Source organism: Ruditapes philippinarum, unplaced genomic scaffold, assembly GCF_026571515.1.
Source record: "Ruditapes philippinarum isolate M1 unplaced genomic scaffold, ASM2657151v2 ctg1246_1_1_1_1, whole genome shotgun sequence".
Classification (NCBI taxonomy): domain Eukaryota; kingdom Metazoa; phylum Mollusca; class Bivalvia; order Venerida; family Veneridae; genus Ruditapes; species Ruditapes philippinarum.
In genome coordinates this window covers 83,831-103,168 of record NW_026858568.1, presented here as the reverse complement: position 1 = coordinate 103,168, position 19,338 = coordinate 83,831, and the positions used below count along the sequence as shown (strand labels likewise).

General features: G+C 33.0%; 1 protein-coding gene and 1 long non-coding RNA gene across 2 annotated transcripts; one reads left to right on the top strand and one right to left on the bottom strand.

Annotated features, from left to right (window-relative positions):
* Nucleotides 1-7,678: 7,678 nt before the first annotated feature.
* On the top strand, nucleotides 7,679-9,019 carry LOC132753611 (uncharacterized). Its single transcript, XR_009628981.1, has 2 exons — nucleotides 7,679-7,848; nucleotides 8,857-9,019. It is a non-coding gene; the product is annotated as an uncharacterized LOC132753611 (long non-coding RNA).
* A 2,341-nt stretch (nucleotides 9,020-11,360) lies between these two features.
* Nucleotides 11,361-14,563, bottom strand: LOC132753610 (Rieske domain-containing protein-like). Its single transcript, XM_060744099.1, has 5 exons — nucleotides 14,391-14,563; nucleotides 13,700-13,832; nucleotides 12,753-12,787; nucleotides 11,864-11,944; nucleotides 11,361-11,532 (listed from the first exon to the last, which is right to left on the bottom strand). Exons 1-5 carry the CDS (start codon nucleotides 14,397-14,399, stop codon nucleotides 11,368-11,370), a joined length of 423 nt encoding a protein of 140 aa, XP_060600082.1. The 5' UTR covers nucleotides 14,400-14,563; the 3' UTR covers nucleotides 11,361-11,367.
* Nucleotides 14,564-19,338: the final 4,775 nt, after the last annotated feature.

Sequence of the window (19,338 nt, the reverse complement as noted above, 5' to 3'; positions counted from 1 at the left end):
ATACAGTTTTTTCATAGAGGCTCCAATGGGGCAGTGGTAACGACCATTCCCAGTAGCAAAAAAAAACCCATAAGATAATAAAAAATGAAATCAATAAAATAAAATAAAATAAATATATAAATACAATGAAAAATATAAACAAAGATAATTAATGAAATGAAAAAAAGCCCTTTAATCTTAAATCAATCTTGGTAACAGTATACAATCCGCCTCTTATATTGGATGTCTTTTGTATATTTTATTTGCGGCAGCGAAAACAACTTGAAAAACTGCCTTATGATAAATAACTGTAATGTAGCTAACGATTAATTTATTTATTTGTTTCTATACAAAAAAGAAAACATTATGCCATTGCGATAAAACAGTTATAGTATATGAAACTCGTTAGTTACGGGGGTATAACACTGGCTGGGGCGACATCTCGGGATGTTTCTGCAAAAAAATGTCTCGGCCTAACGGCCTCGCCATTTTTTAGCAGAAACACCCCTTGATGTCGCCCCAGCCAGTGTTATACCCTCGTAACTAACTCGTTTCATATACTATAACTATTACTTATTAAAGTAACACGTACAAATTTAACACTATTATATAGATTAATACATATAATTTGATATCTATCTGATGGCATGCTGGTTTAAGAACGACTGTGATATACAAGTCCGTCAATATCGAGGGAAGATTTTTCCACCAATACAAATATTAATATCAAAGCCAAATATTAGAGCTGTCAGCTACTGATGTATTAAGAGAACAGAACGACTTTGCAATAAGGGGTTCCCCGCTGATTGTCAACATATATCCGTTCTAAACACAAGCGGAATAAATAGGAATTGGTCGCCGCAGAAACCATGGTAACTGTACAGACAAAAATGGTGACAAATATCAATTATGTTGTGAAACCGTATAATTAAGTTTAAGCAGTTTTTCTCTCAGTTTCAGTAAAATGGTATTTACACATTGATATCAGGCTTATTATTTGGTAAAGAAAACTGTTATACATTATTTATATATCCTTATATATACATTCGATTTCTCTTATAATAGTACAGTTGCACAGAAAAAATAAATAAAACTATTAAACAATTAAATTTAAACTAATACATACACATGTATAACATATAGATCTAATACTACCGGTAAGTATTTATATTAAATTCAATGTGTTCAATATACATGACTTATATAAACCTTCGTAAAACCTTGATTTATTGTTAATCTTAATAGAGTTATTGCATTATAGATCCGAATGAACGGGGTTTTTCTTTATGGTTATAAATTAAATCATATCATCCCTTATAATTACTTATAAGCTTATATATAATCATCAGGAAAAATGAAGCTGTTTTAGAAAATAGCATTCATGTACATATTCAAAGATCAAAGGAAACTGAAGTTTAAAACGAAAAAAAAAAAGTCAACAAAAAAACCTGTCTATAGTAAAACGTTTTTTTTTTATAAATAGAATGGGTGATTTTTTATAGCAACGATTTTTGCTATCAAAAGGGTGCTTTTGAAAGAAAAGAAGAAGAAAACAAAAACATTTCTGCGTCTTTAAGAAAAATGTTGTTTTTTTTTAATTTCTGCTAAAAATTTTCTTTACAAATATAGAGGTATACTATAAATAGATATTGAGATATCGTATATTTAACAATAGCTTTTAACAACGGATCTGTGAGAAGATCAGATTAACACGGTCTTTTAAATCTTATACATTTGATCCGACGTTTTTAGTTAATAACCTTTATATAAGAGCCATATAGTCTCTCTTGTAAGAGAGACAGTTCTATGCCAGGCCATTGATTTTATCAAGAGGAACAGCTCACTGCCAGAATTTGGAATATTTGTCAATATAGAACTGTGTGTGATCTATGGACGATATTCGAATCCGCTCTATGCTCATACATGTCATTTCCATTGTTCGCGTGCGCTTGAGTGAAGTGTTCTTTTCTCTCAGAAAAAATAACGCATCGATGATGTTATGAATATTGTCAACCGTAAAAAAAAATCCTCAGGAACCATTATTAAGGCTCGTTTGAACAACTATAATTAGTAAGAGACATTTGCTTATACAGAGGAATTAAATGAGCAAGACAGTCGGTGAAACGTGTTTATTTATAAGCTAAATTAGATATATATATATATGTACATTGTATACAATCTTTATGATTATTATTAGCATGTGAACAGGGATTAAGGAAAATGCGAGCATTATTGGAGGGGAATATATAGCATTGTGGAATTAGATAATTTAATAAGTCGGCTGAGAGCTGATTATTTTGAGATGAGACTCGGATCAAACATTACATACTAGTCATTGGGATTTACTTACAGTTTACTGTGCTCATAATAAATATAAAATATAACATCGGCTTGGAATATCACACAATTACGTCACTTTCATTTTAATACACGGTGTCAAATTAAGGATATTTAAATATGTGACAGTAGGAAAAAAGGGGGCTCTTCAAATAGACAGATTTAGAAGGTCTATATATTCGAAGAGGGGCTATTTATCTTTTTTTTTTAAATAAAAATTGTGGTGTTAATGCAGACATATTAACTATGGGTATGCTGGAAACGAAGCAGTACGTTTATAAAACGATGTGTTTCGTACACATCTTCATAGGTAAGTGGACAGAATTACGATTATTTCAGTTGCATACGGTCTATTTACTTAATTATGTTATCCCAAGATCGCGAAATGTCGGTACATCTCGTGACAGTCTGTGTTAAATGTGCCAATATTCCGTTTTCTTAATAAATACTGTAAACGTATTACTTACAGCAAAATTTTATGTTTATTTGGTCAGCAATTGGTATAAAAAATAAATTCCAATGCATTTATAAGTAAAAATGCAACATCTGAGGTTGTGCGGTGATGTTTGTGATTAAGGTGTCTGTCGCACAACTCACGGACAGCGGGTGTGAGCGTTTCTGCGACCACGACCAAGTTTCCTCATATTTGATGGCAGTTCTGCAGTATTGGTTATTCTACGAGAAACACTCTTTACACATACATGATAAATCATAATTCAAAGAAATTGTGTTTTAGATATTTTAAGATATCATTATGTTTATTTTCTAGATGTAGTCTCATCAACTGCAAACTCTTCGACAGCAAAGCCGAATGGTGAGTGTTCAACTTTTTGCTTACTTATAAAATGAGCCGCGCCATGACAAAACCAACATCCGCGCAGTCTGATCAGGATCCATGCTGTTCGCTTACAAACCGTATAACAACAAGTAGAGAAAGTGATAGCGAACAGCATGGATCCTGATCAGACTGCGCGGATGCGCAGGCTGGTCTGGATCCATGCTGGTCGCAAACCCATTATGTTGGTTTTGTCATGACGCGGCTCAAATGTACATTATGACGAAACATATTATGCTTCAATGTTGCTATGCATAGCAACTAGAATATATGTTACTTGTTTAAAACGGATACAAAACAAACTAATTGTGTTATTGATAGACCTAATCTTAAATTATTTTGCTTTATTAGTCTTCACAAGAAGATATTGGATATTTCGTCTCATATGAGACTTCATTTCCCCGTATTTTTTTCACTATAAATTAGCCATGTGTTAAAGTTTCATCCGAGATAATGCAACTTTCCACATATGGTAATCATCCACGTCCACACTAATGTAATAAGTACGTTATGCACGCGAATTTATCACTAACTTGACTTTTGACTTGTGAAATATAAGAGACCGAGAGGCGTTTTAGCATTAATTCTAAGAGAAAATGTAAAAAATAATCTGCTATAAATTATGACTATTTTAAAATTTCACTTACGTATAACAATACAGTTGATTTTACTATATGAAAATTAATTAAGATCAAAACAGTGCTTTTGAAGATGGTAATGAAAATAGGTCATTAAGTGTATATGCATGCAGTAATTTACTTGTATAAATAATATATATCAGGAAAGTCGTGTCTTCCTACATTTTTCAAATACTTTATGTTTAAGTGTTTATTTAATTGTCTGAGTGACATATGACTGTGGCATTGCGTTATATGGAGTTTGACGTGGGTACGAGTATATAGCTAGAAAGTCACATGTCTAGTTTATAGTGGAAAAACAACGAGGAAATGTTTATTGTTAAGTCTGTTCAGTTGCTTAAAAAGCGCCATATACAGTTTAACAGTTCTTTTGTTATATACCGCCGGGAAGTTACCCGGAAGTCGTTCCTATGCAAACCTTTCTGCGCAACTAGCATTAAACATGTTTCCATCAACTTGTAAACCTTATGTTCGAAGACCTTACGTTTGTCTATCAAGCTGACATTATAGGCTAAATGTGATTTGAGAAAGTTATATTTTATTTGCATTTTTTATTTTAATTTTAGAGTCCCAGCAGTATTTCGTACAGGAAAAAGAGAAGTCGTTCCCTGTGTGGCTGATAGGTGTAATTATACTATCCAGTATTGCTCTTATTGTTTTAGTGGCAACAATAGTACAAAGGTACGTATATCAGTTCTTGTATTACGACATTAAATTTCCCTGAACTCTTACAGTAACAGTTACAAGTTCGTACACTGTACTCGAAGATTCAACGAAAATGAAATCACATATTGTCCTCATCGTTGAAGAAGTGCTCGACAGTAATTAAGCAAATTCTCACTTGTGTATAATACGACAACAAATCAAAATAAAAAATAACTAGCATGTGCAGAAAAAGAAATCAATATCTCATTATTACAAATTTGTAGAGGTTTGTACAAAAAAAATTAAAAATAATCTTCATTTCTTTGATATTGCAGTCGAGAACTTATATATCCATACATAAACTTACTATGTTAGACATGTCCGAATTGATCATGGTATTGGTATTCCCATGTCGAGTATTGGTATTCCCATTCCCATGTCGAGTATTGGTATTCCCATTCCCATGTCGAGTATTGGTATTCCCATGTCGAGTATTGGTCACTATTTTCACACAAAACCCCAACATGATCGTTACAAAAAGTCAGCAGATAGCTAATCATTTAAACAAGCTGAAAAAACATGTGTATGTATAGCAATAACAACAACAACAACGTAACAATTGGCGTAATTAGCGTCCTTAGCAATACCGAATACTTGCCAGCGATGTCGTGACTGAATACTTGCTCTCTGGTATGAAGGGATAATCCAAAACACATTTTTATAATTAAACTGTCAATGAATACACTTTTTCTAGTCAACAGCAGGAAAAATATACAGACATGAATATGTTGATATCACCATTGTCACATGTGATTCTACTCGGTATTGTTAATTAAGCATAATTGGGTCACGTGTACACAGTGACATAAAAAAATTATACAAGAAATCAGATTTTGTTATCATATCTCAACATATTTATTTTTCATATTAAAGCAGAAAAAAAGCAAAACTGATGAAAAATCAACCTAGATAAATTTTCATTTACACTCTGTGGTCAACATTATGTTTATATGCTCGTCAGTGACGTGCACATCTTATACATTTCATACGAAAAAAAGGTCACGCTAAGCATTGAAGGAAATTCATTATTATTATTATTATTATTAATTCATCATAAATCAGCCATAAGATATATACATAAACGGTTTCACCGGGCTAAAGTAGGGGGCCATCTAACCGTAAAGCAATAGACTTCATTCCGTAACAATAGATAAGGGGCAGAGAACCCTCTCTAAAATTAACAAAGAAAATAACAAATGAAACGGCCCGAAGTCAAATTAAGATATGTATACGACTTTTCATTTCAGAATTCTACGACATAGAGCGGACAGAAACGAACAGTACAGGATGACCAGCTAGCACCGAGAAGTTTCAGGTGTAAATCGAATCGCAAAAGGGGCCAAACATTTTTCTACATTTACATATTATTCTAATAAAAAACCAAGTATTGCTCGTAGATATCTGGAAATGACTAGTCCAGTTTAAATCGTTTATAAATTGTATTTAGACGTAAAATAGTGTTGCTGCAAGAAACTTCCGGCATCGATTGTTTTGTATCATCAAAGGATAAGGAGACTGTCTTTGATCCAGACGACAACATTCCAAATTAACCATTCTTTTTTGAGAATCAAGCATTTTCCTATTTATACTCTGTAATTTCATTCAGGAATCATGCGCTGTCCTCCCTAAATTACCAGATTTAGTTTAGGGAATCATGCGCTTTTCTCCTTTTATTGCCTAATTTAATTTGGGAATCATGCGCTTTTGTCCTTTTATTGCCTAATTTAATTTGGGAAATCGTGCGCTTTCCTCCTTATATTCTCTAATTTAATTAAGGGAATTATGCGCTTTCCTTCCTTAATTGTCTTACTTTACTTAGAGTACCATGCGCTTTCCAACTTATACTGTCATGTGCATTTTTTCCACATATGAAGAATCATGCGCTTTTCTCTTTTTCCTGTCTGTATAAGGGGATCATGCACCGCCCTCCTTATGCTGTCTACCTTGGGAATCATGCGTTTTTCTCCATATTCTAGTGATTGTTATATTACAACACATGTCCCTACAAGCCATCGTCGGAACCCGCTGGTACTGATGTCGCTCTACTACATTCACCACCAATGCGAATGAAGTCTATACGTTACAAGTACGTTTGGGTTACCGAGGATGCTTACATCAAGTTACATGTATTAATGTTCTCAAATTCATGTGATTTATTCTTAGTCAACGAGATAACAATGTTAGAGCCATTAATTGTACTGAAGTTTCTCTTTACTAAGTTCTTACATCAAAAACAATACAGAACCTCTCATGATAATGTATATATATTTTATTTGACGCTTGTGTTTAAAACATTTAATAAAATAAATACATTTCCGATAAACATTTGTATTAAGAAAGTAATAACCAAATAATATAACCAATATAAGTGCTGTTATATACATCAACAATTACTGGTGTTGCATCTTGTTAAAACTAAAGGTGTAAAAATAACGATCAGAGAAGTTTAAAATTGTTTTATGGTATATACTATACATGTATTGTAAACTAGTCATTAGTTAATGTTGTATGTATATATCTTTATGTCCATAATATGTAACAAACAGTGCAGCTTAATAACATAGTTCTTTCTTCTCGCATGTTTTCATTTCCTTACATAGTTACAAGTATGAGTTATGAAATATGTTGTCTTATATGATCAATAATATTTGTTTCCTACACATTGGACATCGGTTATTTATTTTCCCAATTTCACGTAAACATTTATAGCAAGTTGTTTTATGACCACATGGAATTATTCTCACGAGGCATTCTGGCTGGTAACAAACTGCACAATCTTCTCGTGTTTCTGATACATCAGTAAAAGCGTGATCTGATTGGTCAATTATAGATCTCATTGCTTGCCTATTGTCAGCTGACATCCGGTGAAGAATGTCCAAGACTCTGTTCCTTGATTCGGTATTCATAGCAACAGCGCACATCCATCGTATAAGAGGACGAATATCAGTGATTTTACACACGTGCATAAGCACGGGTATCATTATGACAAATATTCCAACAGTGCACGTGGAATATATCACACATACATATGGATGCAATAGACTGTACAATATATACTTGACAAGCCAAATAAAACAAAGTGAAGGTATTGCAATAACAAACTTTACAATTAACAACACTTTGTCCGTCATGTAAGTAGTTGCCAGTAGAGGAAACGTAAGTAATCTGTGACATGCATCAATTAAATAATCTATACATGTTTTAATATATGTCTGAATTAGTAAGTCGTAAAGAAAGTGACCAAATAACGAGTGAATAAACGAGCAGTATTTATACACCACTGAGCCATTAAACTCAAGTTTTGTTACTACAGTCTCCAGTATTGTAAATTGTTTTGCTGCCTTCAACGGAAAGGTTACAAGAGCTGTCAGAAGGACAGCGCGCTCGACTTTTTTAGTGCTTGCCTATAAAACAAAACTTTGACAGTTAAGGGCACACAAGCCTTTAACTAGGAATTTCTAAGTACAAATCAAGAAACATTTTCACAGAGTTATCTTCTCTTGCTTACAGATAGGTCTCATGATGGCACATAAGAACTCCAACTTCCAAAGTAATATCTCAAATGGTTAAGTCAACAAGTGGACAAGAATGAAAATCTTAACTGAGTTTCTAAGTCAAAAAGGGCCATAATTCAAATAAAATCCTTAACAGAATTACCTTCTCCTGCCCATGTTTTGGGACCATGATGGTAAACAAGTATTCCAACTTTCAAATTAATATCTCAAACAGTTCAGTCAAAAAGTGGACTGGTACTAAAAACTTAACCAAGATTCTAAGTCGATAAAAGGCCTTAATTTTTAAAACAAATCCTTGACAGAGTTACCTTCTCTTGCGTACAGATGGGGTAATGATGTGAAATAGCATTAAAAGTTTCAAAGCAATATCTCAAAGGGTTAAGGCAATAAGTGGATTTTTACCCATATTCAATGTATTTTCTAAGTCAAAAAGGGGCATAATTCTGTCAAAAACCTTGACAGAGTTATGTCCTCTTGTCTGTTGATGAAGGTCGTGATGGTAAACAAGTATGGTCAGTTTCAAAGCAATACCTCCAATGGTTTTGAAATAAAGTGAGGTGGTACAAAAAACTTAACCAAGCTCAATACACTTTCTAAGTCAAAAAAGGGCCATAATTCTGTCAAAAACCTTGACAGAGTTATGTACTCTTGTCTGTAGATGGAGGTTATGATGGTGAACAAGTATGGTAAGTTTCAAAGCCATACTTGTAATACTTCTGAAATAAAGTGGGGTGGTACGAAAAACTTAACCAAGGTGTGACGCCAACGCCGACGCCGACGCTAACGCCGACGCCGACGCCGACGCCGGGGCGAGTAGGATAGCTCCCCTTTTCATAGAAAAGTCGAGCTAAAAATGAACCTCAGTACAGTTTGTAAAATGCTAAAAATATAGCGCAAACAAGTATCTAAAGCGTTTAGCGACGCCAGCATCGTTCTTTTCAGAATGTGTTGACAAATATCTAGAAACCCAGTTCCAATACCTGACAAAAAGTAGACTGGGGATGCCGTGAGATCTACTGCTCTATTAATCACACCAATGATGGCATTTGAACTTTTCTCTAAAGGTGCGCATGCTCTGTCTACAATGGCTACAGTATAGTCTGACGGACTGGTTGTCATTCCTACAAATGCTGCAGTAAGAATAAGAACTAATGAACCAGCCACCCACATCTCAAATGCACAGGTATTATACTAGTGAACCAGTCACCCACATCTGAAATGAACAGGTATTATACTAGACGTTGCAAGGTAAACCTGGGCCCATTACTGAACTTTCTACAAAAAAAGAAAAGAAAAATAACTTATTATCAGGCAATGTCTTTATAACAAAAATAAATTCAGACAAGATATATCATGTGTGGTAAAACTGTAGACAACTATATACGTATATTATATTTATCTGACATCACATGCATAGTGTATAGTAAATTGTTTTGCAATCTAAAACTGTGTAATTATTCAGAAGCATTAGAGTTACTCATATGATTTTTACAATCATATAAATACATATATAAAATCTAGATATAACACAAGAGCGATCAGTAATCACATGTGTCGCCTCATAATGGCCAATTTCATGTTGGGACAAATTTTGTGACAGACGGACAGACAGACGGACAGTGCACAACTAGACTTGGTACTGATCATTCCTGTAAAGTTTGGATAAAATTGCACCAGTGGTTTGTGAGGAGTTGTCCGGACAAGCTTTTGCGTATCTGGCAACACACAGAAAAAAACACCTTTTTATCAAAGGGCCATAACTCGGCCAAAAATCATTCAACCGGAAAACCCGTGCAATATGCGCAAGGACTTGAGCTACAGATCAATCCTGTAAAGTTTCATTGAAATTGCATTAGTGGTATAAGAGAAGTAGTCCGGACAAACTTTAAAATTAAAAATTATTAAAGGGCAATAACTCTGACAAATATCATTGAACCGGAAAATGCTGACAATATGCACAACTAGACTTGGTACTGATCATTCCTGTAAAGTTTGGATGAAATTGCACCAGTAGTTTATGAGGAGTAGTCCGGACAAGTTTTGTGACGGACGGACGGACAGACAGACGGACAGACAGACGACGGAGAAGTGATCCCTATATGTCGCCACTACTCCGTAGAGGCGACACAAAAAACCACTTAAGTACATGTATGTACCAAAATCAACAGAGAACACTTTCATGAAAAATAGATAGAACAAGAAGAAAATTACATTTTAAAATCAAATTATACTCACATCAGAATAAAAAATCTTTTATACATTCCTTAATGTCTTTAAAATAAAATTGTATCAAAAACATAAAACAAAGTCATAAAATATAAAACATTACATGTATAATAAATCATAACATTGAACCTGATTGTATCAAAAGTTGATGACTGATAAACAATGTTTGTTATCATCAACTGATTATGTTTATCACTTGCAACAAAGATAAACCATATCGTATTGTATACCACTGTAATATTAGAAAGATAAAGTGCAGTGTCGTATAATCAACATCTCTTAACATAGGAAAGGGAACCTTCGAATTGTTTCCCTTTTCGTTCTTTAAAATATTAACAAAATTTCTTAATAACAATACTAAACATTTCAGTTGGAATTTCAATCTTTAATATCCCTCTTAAACATTTTATATTTCACATTTGCCTCTTTAAGTAACTGTTGTGGAAATGATAAGATAAGTGGGACATTAGTACGTTTTTTATGATAAAAAGTATATAAACTCAATGCATGTGTTGGAAAGTTATTTAGGTTTATTACATTTGCATATATTCTATGTTACTTTCAAATAATTTACTTGTTGCTATGAAAGAAATAAATAGCAACTCCTGACATCAATCACTTACTTCTAAATGACAAGTTGATGACCAGAAATAATCCTGTATCACTAAATAATGTATATGGCAGCTGTAGAATTTCAAGAAAAATTGCATAATATATACAGGTATTAATATTCATAAAAAATACAGAAGTAAATTTACAAAAACAGCATTAAATGAAATTGATTATTATTTATAAGATGGAATATCCTTTAAAAAGCCCTGAGTAAGAAAGAAAAGCTTTAATATTCTTTGAACCAATGCAAACACTGCTTATACAATGTAATATGTAACAAGTGTAAAAATTTTGTTATTTGATTACAAACATATGACAGCATTGAAGTTTATAACACCAAATTGTACACCAGTGATCACACCCTCCATAATACAATAAATATCAAAGTTCAAAGGTACATTACAGCTAGTAGATTAAAGCTTATACATGTATATAATTGTCAAAGGTTAAAATATAGTTCATAATTCACCATATTGAATTCAAGTTTTAATTAAATTCATTATATTGTCATTATAATTATTTAAATGTCTTTATGTTTATTGTAGTGATCTGAATCCAGGGATCCATCAAGGGGAGACAATTTCACATAAATACTCCCGTCCCTGACTGTAACTTTATGAGTTCTCTGTCTTACATCACCAGCTGTCCATTTTGGAGGTTTCTGTAGATTGTGAGGATCAACTGACTGAAATATAAACATCGCTTTATAATATAATATAAGGATAAGGGCAAAATAAACATGTTGTGTTATCAATTTGAAGACTTTTTTTGATATAGAAGGTAACTACTATTCAACCTCAGTTTGTAATTTTCATTATTAAAGGGAGACAAATCTTGTGACTGTGTGAACAAAATCTTAATATAAGTTGTTTCCCTTTGTAAATTATGATTCTACATTTTCTCTATTTCAATACGGATCATCTGATTAAATATGTTTCTTCAGAAAAAAAGAACTACACATTTTATCTATAATCCAGTTTGTCAACAAAATCAAAATTGTTTTTATACGCCCTTACCTGATAATAATTTTGTCCAGTGTTTAAACAAACTTTGTATTTGTGCCATGGGCAGACCATACAGGTTCTTCCACCAAAATCCTAGTAAACAAATCAAGTCAACTTATTTATTTAAAGTAAATCAAGGCAACCAAAATACATATCATACAAAACATTAAGTTTGTAAGTCACAAGCCTAATATTACTGAGAAAATTTCTGTAACAAAGTAGAATGTCCCATCAGAATGAACTCTAAAAGTTTCCAAGCTCACCTTTTCTTTCGAGTGATTCAAGCAGTTAATCAATGGCTTTATGATAGTCAACAAAAAAGTAATAAAACTGACCACCTTTCTTGGAAAGATACTTTTGGATCATTGATTGCAGGCAAAATATTATCAAAAGTGGAGAAATCTTGCCTAATCCCCATATCAAATATGTCAATTTTCCTTTGATCATCAGCCCAATCATACAGTCAAATATAAACCTTATATCAATATTCACCACAGTTAACTTTAAAAATCAAGTCATTCTATTATCTAACATGAATAATGACTACTGATATGACTGCAAAGTCTTCTTTGTTTTTATCAGGTAAAATTTCAGTTTAATATCAAAAATAATGAAGCAGAACCTGTAAGTAAAATATCAAAGAAAAATCAAAATATTACAAACAGTATATCATGTAAGTAAAGTACCAAAGAAAAATCAAAATATTACAAACACTTTGAAGATTCAGTTTGTTTGCTAATCAGAATATTTTTTAGAAGTTCTCATAAAAGTAAGGAGCTAGAATTTAGATTATTCAAACATAAACTTCATTATTCAAATTATTACATGAAAAACCAAATAGATATGTATCAGAAAAATATATAATTAGAAAGTTGATTTAAATCACAATCAGTTAATTTACCTCAATATCACCATTGTACAAGGGTCCACCTGCATCTGAAAACATTACAAAAGTACATCAAGCTTTAAATGACAGATAGTTACTTGAAATTTTCAATGATAACAAATTTCATAAGTATACATATGAATTTTTATTAAACTGTATTCATGATTTTGAAAAACCTAGCCTTTTTTTACAAAGTCAATAGCTATTACAGTCATTTAACAGGTAAACAAAGGAACTTGAAATTCTATCAAATAACCTATATTAACTATAAGGCATTATATTCAAACATTTCCGTTATATAATATACTATATATGTATATGTAAGTATATACTAAATATAAAGCTTTCAGAATAATGCTCCTTATCTTACAACTGATTTACAATTATTTCAAATTTCATGTCTACATCTTTTATATTTTAGAAATTATTCTACTTAATAAGAAATTCTGACATAAATTCAATGTTAAAAAGGGGCATAACTCCAAAAATAAAGCTTTCAGAATAAAGTCCCTTGTTATACAACTATGAGCAAGTATTCTAAATTTCATAATGATACCTTTCAAATTGTTTGAGCAATGGATGGCATTAAACTAAGACAATGACGCTGCTGCAATCATAATAGCTCAATTTTTTCTTCCAAACCAACAAGTAAAAAGGGCTAATATAAGTCAGTCAAAGACAAGGGCTTAAAGTCTGTCATTTGTAACAATGAAGAAACAAGATGTGTTTGACCTGACCACTGTAGTCACTAAATCAAATATTAAAATGTTGTGTAGAAAAATATGGTGGAAAATAGCTAAAGCACTGTGATACAAATGCATTACTACATGTAGGCAATGTCCCTTCTGATTGCCCTCAATGGTTTGATACTTTTGCTCTATGTTGAATTTCCTCTGATTACTAGGGATGGGGAATGGGCTTGGATTACAACAAACAGGTGCTAAAAGCATTTATATACTCACGGTAACAGAATGAATCAAGAGCATAATACTGTTGGCTGACTTTTACAATAAATATATCTCTACCACCAAGCGAGATTCTCTTTTTGTTTTGTGCTCCAAAGTCGGATACTTGACAGGCAAATAGTTCATTATCCTACAACAAACAAAAGAAACATTTCAAATGATAAACCAACAACATTCCAGCAGACTATGAGATATAAGTCATCATAGTAGACTGGTAAAACTGAAATATTTTTGAAATTTAGTATTTTTTTGTTTTTTGTTGTTTTTGACAGTTCGTTTTTTCAAACACATTTATAATAACATGGGTCAACCTTGTTATCTGTTCAGTATACAGTAAGCTTATTGTGCTGATTTGGCTATTTCTTGTATGGGCATGTTAAGGAAATGATAGACATCAGTACTGTACTGTACAGTACAGCAAGAAATTCTACTTGAAAATATTGCAGGGGTTTCCTGTTTAATAACAGGTCTATCATAAGAAATAGTTTAAATATTAAATGTTAAAATCAAACTAATTTGTCAGATCATAGGATCTTGAAATATTGTCAACAATATCAGTAAAGTCCGATTTAAAAAAATAAATTCGATAGATCTGTACATGTAGCTAGGCCTCATGTCAAGATGTATACAGCAGTACAGTATGGTCAACATTTTGTGCCATATATGATGTAAAAGATTACCTACTTACCTCAGTCATTTTCTTTTTTCATTGTCAAATTCATTTAAAGTAATGTTTCTAATAGAAGTAATGTTATGTTACTGTATTACAGTAAAAGATTCGGTTGTAGATCTACATATAATCACAGGCTTTTCATAACTTAACAAATCGTTAATTTCAAAACATTCAGAGCAAATGGTGTAAATTTGATAAAGGGAAATAACTAATACTATACGTTTTCCTATACGGTTTCTCAGTAGGTAGTCCAACTAATTAGACTTGTCAAAGAGACACCGAGATAATTTTGGACGGGCGCTGTCTTTTTCCAAGTCCAACCACGAACTGCATTTTTATGCACGGACGCTTCCCAATTAGAAGTTGTTGGGAGCGAAAACTAGAAAAGTTTCAAAGAAACGGTCTACATTACCTGAAAGAGAATCGTTTTTTATGCAAGGTTCCAAATTATCATACTTCAAAGTCGAACAGAAGTCTAAATATTCCACTTTAATTTTTTTAATCGTTGAAAATATATTGAAGCGGCCATATTGGAAAACGGTGTCATGGTAAAATTGTAAACACTGGTAAAATCCATGGTGTAACACAGGTATCGGCGGCAATCGATTGTATTTGCCAAGCTTTATTATACAATTTGTTTATGTTATTTATATGAATTATTGCAGGAATAACTCTTTTATTCACACACAAATATTTCAGCATTAAAAAGAGAATGTGTAAAGGAAATTATGATAACGTTACTTAGAAATTAAATAGTTTATGATGTCCGATGTCAGATCATACTGCATTTAAGTCCGTTTAAATTGTCAAATTAGATATTATTAAGTTGGATTTTTTTAACATCTGTGATCATTAGGTGAAATTTCTGAACTACCTTTTTATTTTATAACCCTGCCATGATTTCCCACATACGAAAATACAATGTAATTGTAGGTACATCTTAATGAATTATAATTATACTATACATGATGGAGCAAAGAAGAATTTCAATTTATATTACACTCCATATCAATTTCTAGTTTATTATCTTTAAAAGAAATTGAGGACGGTTGTGTATGGGAAGAAGTTCAAAACAATCAAAAATAACTTTAAAACTCTGAAAAAAAATCTTAAAATTTCAAACTATAAAATGGACTTTCAGACAGTCCTCAGTAAAATATAATAGTCGCACAGACTTGACGGGGTTTATGATAAAAACACAGCAAGCGGAAATTTAGTGACCATTATTTAGATGTTGAATAGCATAACAATGTAAGACAGATGGGAGAAATGTTGGAACGACTGTCGCAAAAGGCACCAAAACCTCTGATACCCATTAAAAATTCCATGTTATCTAGTTCCCGTTGAACGGCACCTCGAATGTGTCACATTGAAAGTTCCATGATTACCGCCGTATTATGTACACATCTGTGGATGTTGATTAAAAATTTCAACATTATTATGTTTAAGTGATCAATTCTGTTTAAACCGGCGAGCACTTGAACCTACCAGAGCCGTCTTTGGCACTTCTGTGTATTTATGTTTCGATTTTGCAGTTTCAGGCGTTTTTGGTGGGTTTTTTTTGGAGGGTGGATACATGAATGTGGATAAGTTTTTTCTGTTTCTTTGCATTTCTTTGCTTGCTTGCCGAACCTTGTATTGATAATCATTATCTGTTTGTTACGGTTCGGTATACATGTATACAATATGATAAACAAGATGAACAAGGAAAGGCGGCGTTCAATGAACGCAAACCCCACACGACCCAGGAACATGAACCATTGGCAAGGAGCCCAGGAGGATCCTAAATTAAAACGGGAAAGGGCGCAAGGGAGAGCACGGTCAGGCTTATCACTAAAATGTAACTGAGAAGGAAATCAAAGAAAATAAATAAATGAATGATTAATAGGACCACAAAGTTAACGAGCACAGGGGAAGGGGATAGGAAATTCGGGGAGGGGGCGAAATAAAGAAATAAAACTAGGGGCAAAGGGAAGATACTTACCAAAGACGAAAAAACAACAAGGGACACAAACAAAAGTGTCACCAAAACAGTATGAAAGAGGACCACTAAGTTAACGGGCACAGGAGAAGGGGATAGGAAATTCGGGGGAGGGGGCGAAATAAAGAAATAAAACTAGGGGCAAAGGGAAGAAACTTACCATAGACGAGAAAACAACAAGGGACACAAACAAAAGTGTCACCAAAACAGTATGAAACAACAAGACATACACCTTATACATTTATAAGTCTCTTAATCTGTTCATTTGAAAATTCTGATCTTCTCAATGACTTTTTTTTAATATCCTCTACTTAAAATTTATTTCAATTAAAATATGTGACCCTTCCAGCATATGGCTGGATCACAATAAAGTTCCTTTTTAGTAAATTAATAAAGTATGTCAAGAAGACATTTAACTTTATCAATAGGTTTAATATGGTATTATATATCGGGAATCGGTGAAAAAGAGCTCTTGAAATATTATTTGCACAAATACTGAATAATTTGAAGTGTATTTCAAATAGTTTCCTTCAATATTTCTTTTACGTTCTTAATTGTCATATAAATATCCATGTATAAATGAAGTCAGTATTTTATCCAAGAGTGACATTTGGCAGTCATTAGCAGTAAACAAGAAGGCAAACCACCAATTGATAAATGTTGAGTATATGTATTAAAATATTTAAAAAATATTAAACAACAGTACTTGTACAGAGCCTATTTGCGACCATTGCATTTTAGGTTAAATACAATGATACTTTTCAATAGTATTTAATAATGCACACATTTATTAAAAAATAATGAATAGATTTATTTCCCCCGATATTTCGTTTAAGTTAATCTTCATGCGTAACCCACACTTACCTGCTAGACACACTGGTAGCTACTACCAGCTTTCACGGAATCGATTTTTTACGATGACGTCATAACATGTCCGCCGAAGATAGAGTAGACAGTACAAATTTGAAATAAATCGCATGTATGCGTTAAGACAGGTACAATCTAATATTTTTTCTAGGAGAAGTTAGTTCTAAAATTTATATTCTATTGATCTTTAGAGGTAATTGAAGTTACTTTCAGGTTTAAGCAGTAAAAATCAGTCCAAACTATCGATAGTGTTACCGGTAGATTTTCCGTGCGTAAAAATGACAGTTAAAATTAGGCGTAACGGTTTGACAGTAAGAAAAAAAAGTCTGTAAAATGGGTCAAACCGTTCACGCCAAATTAATTAGGCTACTCAGTAGGTACACTGTTACACATTGTATGCCGATGAAAAAGTATATTACAAGACATTGTATGCTGATGTAAAGGTATGTGACATTTGTCACAATATACTAAGCTAATATAGCTAGGTATTACATCTATAATATGCTGGTCTTAAAGAATGATAAAAGTGTTTACTATTGAAAATGAAACGGTATCACGATAGAGGATGTTATGTACAGTATATATATAGTTAATGCACAGGTGGCGGACACCCAACCCCACCCTGCCCCTGGACCCTTGCTACAACCCTTAAAAAATAATTCAACACTCTAAGGCTTACTATAGAGATCTATAATTTAAGATATCAAACAAAAAACCACCGAAAAAGTCAGAAGAAAAAAAATTCCACTATCAAAATTATAGTTATAGCTGTGAGTTAATGCCTTAAAAGTTTTAAGTACAGTAGATATTTAAAAAACACACATACACACGCGCGCACATGCGCGCACACACACACACACGCGCGCACGCACGCACGCACGCACACACACACATTTAATGTAACCATTTGCCTTCATTAAAATGGAAACCTTATCTATGAAAAGTAAAGCCAGACTATTCAAATGATAGTGAGAGCTACATTATTGCACTAACACCGGCGTCGACTCGTCACATTTGGGTTTATAAATGTTTTGCTTGCAAGTTGGTATCTCAAAAATTACTAAAGGGAATGGGTTGAAACTTCAGACTCTTGTTAGAGAGCATAATTTAAGGTCACTGTCCAAGGTACATAACTCTAAAATGTACTTTGACAGAATCGTGACCCTTTTTGATCTTACAAGTTCAAAATTGTCCATGCTCTTGTTTCACTATCAAGCACTGAGAATAGATGAGCGCAGTGTCCTACTGTCAGCTCTTGTTCCATCTATCTATCTTCCATTAATGTCAAACCCCTCGCGGGGGCGTAATAGTCACTTCAGAGACAGCTATGTGATAGAACCAGTCACTAGCTCTTATTGAATAGGCCCCTTGGTTCTTTTACATGCCCAGTGTATAGAACTGATACTTGCGAGGATTACCTGGATTTCTAACCAGTACACCTCTAGTTAGGTGGGAACACTGAAAGTGTCTCTGAAAAATCCAAAGGGTGTTTCCCAGGATCGAACCCGGGACCTCAGAAGTGACAGCCAGTGGTCTAACCAACTAAGCTATCGGGGCCACCTATGACCTTGTTATATAAGCATAAAATTTCACTATATTGGTAGAATTAAATAATGTCAGAAAGCTAATAATTTCACAGTTTTGAACATTTACAACACCTTACATGTAACACTCGGATATATGGTGACCTTTTTCTGGACAAACAATAGAAGTTGAAATTTAGTTAACATAAAGTGATACATACATTTAACATTGTACATTGGTCATTTATTTCTTTTATTATTTAGGAGGGCGCAGTACACACAACAACATATCGTTATCACAACAAACATCTTGAATTCATCAATAAAATAACATTACAATATTTGTTATGATCAAACAACTGTCATACAAACAAAAACTGTGTCAAAACATCATACGACACTGACTTCACTATCGTAAAAACAAGACAAGGCCGTGTTGTCAATAATAACACGATAGTGTAGTAATTACCCTCCTGCACACATAGCACGACTGTACACTTTAGAAATAGCACGACTTTGCGGTAGTTACCTTACAAGCATAACACGACCGTGTACCTTTAAATAACATGACCGTACAGTAGTTTCCCTGTAA

Excerpts from the sequence above, each read along its gene's own strand:
- LOC132753610 (XM_060744099.1), bottom strand. Across the intron at positions 12,788-13,699 it reads TCTTGATTCATTCTGTTACC|ATGCAGGTGGACCCTTGTAC; the intron begins GTGAGTATATAA and ends TAATGTTTTCAG. Across the intron at positions 11,945-12,752 it reads TGTACAATGGTGATATTGAG|GATTTTGGTGGAAGAACCTG; the intron begins GTAAATTAACTG and ends TTTGTTTACTAG.